This window comes from Panicum virgatum, chromosome 3N (genome assembly GCF_016808335.1).
Source record: "Panicum virgatum strain AP13 chromosome 3N, P.virgatum_v5, whole genome shotgun sequence".
NCBI lineage: Eukaryota > Viridiplantae > Streptophyta > Magnoliopsida > Poales > Poaceae > Panicum > Panicum virgatum.
Window position 1 is genome coordinate 55,155,842 of NC_053147.1, and position 3,840 is coordinate 55,159,681.

Sequence of the window (3,840 nt, forward strand, 5' to 3'; positions counted from 1 at the left end):
ACCGACCGCCAATGATCAAATACATTTTGAGAAACAGCTCTTCTCTACAGATTATGTACCACAGCAACTCATTTTGTTTTGAGGTAACTCAGAGCAACTTCTCTCTTGTCTCGTACTTTGAATTGAAATTGTTTTTTAGATAATGGAACAGCAGTTCCAACCTCTACACCGTTTCGGTGTACACAGGTGTTGAATTGTAGGTGAAGACAGCACTACTTGGGCTCCTTGGTTACATTGCACTGTGCACGTACTTGGCTCTTAGGAATTAAACAAAATACATTGTCGAAGTGAAAGGAATGATATAAGCAAAATATAACTACGAAAATCCCAACAGATAACAAAATCATTTAAAGCACTTTTATGTAGTAGCTAGTAACTTTTTTTCTTTATAAAGTAATGCAGGAGTGCTACCATTAAGCCTAAGATTACATAGACTAACCCGATGGAGATGCCAGACCAAGCATAGAACATCACTAAGCCTGGGAAGACGAAACATAAACAAACAATAAAAGCTAACACCACAACTTGGAAAGCAAAAGACATCACCAACTAGCAAGAACGAACAACAACCAGCGAGGTAGCCTCCCAGAAATCTATCCACCGCAGACAAAACGTCCAACTGTTCGTCCCTTGATGAAGATCCCCCTCTTTGTCAACGTGTCACGGATTAGCTTGGTCATAAAGAACTCCATGGTAATTAACCTGCTTCTAACTTAGTTGACGACCCAGCACCGCGTGCCCGCATCAAAGATGGCTGGCGCCGCGAGGCCTGGCGGCGGGAACCATAGCCAGCAATCGTACTTGTAGAAGAAGATCTCAATGAAGGGCCACATCACCCTGTACTTGATTGTCAGTGACAATCTCAGGTTCACATGCACCATCACTGCTTCGAGCTCCTTCTTCAGCCACGCCGTCACCATGGAATCCACAGCCACCATGCCCCGGAATGCTGGGTGCAGCACCTGCATTCATCAGCCACGAAGGTACCATCATCCGATCCACCAAATTAGCCTTAGAATTGATCTACGACTGGCTAGAAAAAGGGCGTACGGTTGTGTTCTTGGGGCCCTGGCGAAAGGGCGTTGGAAGTGCATCGTCGGCTGGGCCAAGCTTGGTACCGCTACCGCAGAAGGCGGTGGCGCTAATGTCAAGATACCGGATGCTGAGGCGGCTGTGAGAGTTGCGGAAGCTGACGTTCACGGCCAGGTCGTACTGGAGATTCGGTGGCTCATCTGTGGTGAGGTTGAGGGTGGCGAGGACGGCAGAATCGACGGTAGGGTAGAAGTGGTCGGGGCGGTAGAGAAGCCAGAGGATGATGATCACTGAAGTGAGCGGCGTCCAGAACTCGATGCACTCCCACACTTGACCGAGGGCAGCGGAGAGGGCCGTGCTCACGATCGACCTTTCCGACGGCATCTCCCAAAACTGCTTGTTTGCTCCGCTTATTCTGTATCTTGTTTGGAACAATAAAAGCTCTTGCTCTATCTTTTGCTTGGTACTATATGGTTGCTCTCTATCTCATCTCTCAATAAACTTAATGAAGCAGTTCAAGCAAGGCCTTCACTCCCTCTCGTTCCTAGCAATTAGGGTGCTAGTTGCGTGGACGCCCCTCCGTTGCTGTTTTCAGATTATATTATTACTAATACATCAACCTGCGCATCTTATCTATTGGGTGACTGACAACCACTACAAGATAAATAACATTTTCCAACTATCTACCATCCCTGTGGGGAATGACTTTGACGTCAATTAGTTTATTGGTAATTTGAAAAAAAAGGTTGTGAAAGTGTGAATGTACACTAAATACTGTCGGCCACTTGTGAGAATAAATGACAAGATAGCAAAGCGGTCGTTGGGCATTCACACCATATACTGTCAGGAAAGATGTAATATCTTGTAGTGAACAATTTAGTTCAAAAAGAAAGTAAAGTTATTTTAACAACAAACAAATGTACTAGAATCGTAAACCAATTTCATAGTTTGGTTGTTTTTTTTTTGCGGGGGATCATAGTTTGGTTGTTGAGAGTATCTTTTAGCATCTATTACAACAAAGACCGTACTAGAAATAGTAAATATTCATCTAATAGATAAAATTCCCCGGCATAGCACAGCATAGAACCGTAACTACAAACAAACCATAGAGAGAGTACTAACAACGTGGCGACACATTCATATCCGTCTGAAATGTTGACCTACTGGGCAATCTATATATATCTTCACCATCCCCGGCCCGACTGTTGTTTTGATAATTTTTTTAGATTGACATGTTGATTGTATTTGTCTTTGCGGACCGTACCTGCACAAAATGGACAAGCACGGCATCTTCAGCTTCATCGCAAGGTGAGTTAATTACCAGTGCAATCTTGTGCTAGTATCCAAGTGACCTATATGTAGTCATATATGTTTGATTCTCATATTGCTCCCCACCAGTTGGCAGTCGCTACTCTTCCTTTTTGTCAAAATATGTAGGCCTGAAAGCAGTCAGATATGATCCAAAAATGCCTGTGTCACTTCCACCTTTTTAGGTCTGAAATTCAATTGGAATTAATATTCTTCCATACTGAGCGGTGCCGAATAAGGATAACCGTTTTTGGTTTTCTCGGTAATATTTGGGATGAGCCCACTGTGCCGAGACATGAATCCCGCGGTTGTTGCTCCTCCGACGTGCAGCAAACCTACCATGCGCTGCTCTACCCGACCTCCTCTCCATTCTGGTCCTCACAGCATGCATGGGAGACCACCCGCTTGCGCTACCGGTGGGTCCTCGCCGTTGGAAGCCGCCCAACACCAGGCAACTGTATAAATTCTAATCTGGGCCACATAATGTTGATCTAAAAAACATACGGGGGAGCTGGGAGAGGATGGATTTGCAAAAATGTGTTTAGGGTGAGCGGTTAATGTAAAATTATTCAATCCGCCGTGCCACTTGGATGAATATCCTGTGGCCTGGATTAGAATTCGCACGGTGCACAGAGAGGTTAGTTGCATATGAAACACTATGCTTTTTTTACTTTCTTCTTTTGCGAATTACTTAGTACAAAAGCAGACACACTCACAATGCACGCACGCAAACCCTACCACTAGGAGCATCTCCTAAGACTGGGCCGGCAAAATCCTCGAAATTTGACGAAGTCACCCCAGGCTCTTCACTGTCGTCGACGAGAATGCCGTCTCCAATTGACAGTACAGTGCCGTTTTGTGCTTTTAAGTTTTATCACTTGATGTAAGTAATTGTAGGTCGTTCGTTGTTACAGCGAGAAGGGTGCTGTGCTACACATGCATGCTTGTTCGTTGGCATATGCATGTCACTTGACGGGCAAGCATTGGGTTCCGGCATCGAACACGGCGGGCGCGGCGTCGCTCGGCGGCGGCTTGAACCACATTGGGCAATCGTAGCGGTAGAAGTGGCCAAGCCGGGTGAATCCCCGCACCGTGTACCTAAGTTGTAGCGACACTCTGACCTTCAGATGAACCAGACCTGCCGCCCGCTCCCTTCCGAGCTCCGCCGCCACGTCAGGGAACACGGCCACCTTACCCTGCAACGATGAGCGGAGCACCTGCACATACTCAACGAGAGAGACCATCAGTTATTTAAACTTCATCCGCTGTTCGACGGTGAAGGGAACTCGGACGCACGTACCGTTGTGTTGCTCGGGCCCTGGCTAAAGGGCGTCGGGAACGTTCTGTCGGGGAGGCCGAGCATGAAATCGCCGTAGAACGCCGCCACGGCCACGCTGAGGTACTGGATCTCGACCTGGGGATGCGAGTTGTTGAAGCTGAGGTCGACGGAGAGGTTGTAGCGGATGGCGTCCGTGGAGTCCGGCGGCGGGGTGGTGCTGC

At 47.2% G+C, this 3,840-nt stretch overlaps 1 protein-coding gene across 1 annotated transcript; it reads right to left on the reverse strand.

Moving 5' to 3' along the window:
- Positions 1–323: 323 nt before the first annotated feature.
- LOC120666222 (NDR1/HIN1-like protein 10) lies at positions 324–2,203 on the reverse strand. Its single transcript, XM_039946010.1, has 2 exons — positions 1,051–2,203; positions 324–962 (listed from the first exon to the last, which is right to left on the reverse strand). Exons 1-2 carry the CDS (start codon positions 1,414–1,416, stop codon positions 714–716), a joined length of 615 nt encoding a protein of 204 aa, XP_039801944.1. The 5' UTR covers positions 1,417–2,203; the 3' UTR covers positions 324–713.
- Positions 2,204–3,840: the final 1,637 nt, after the last annotated feature.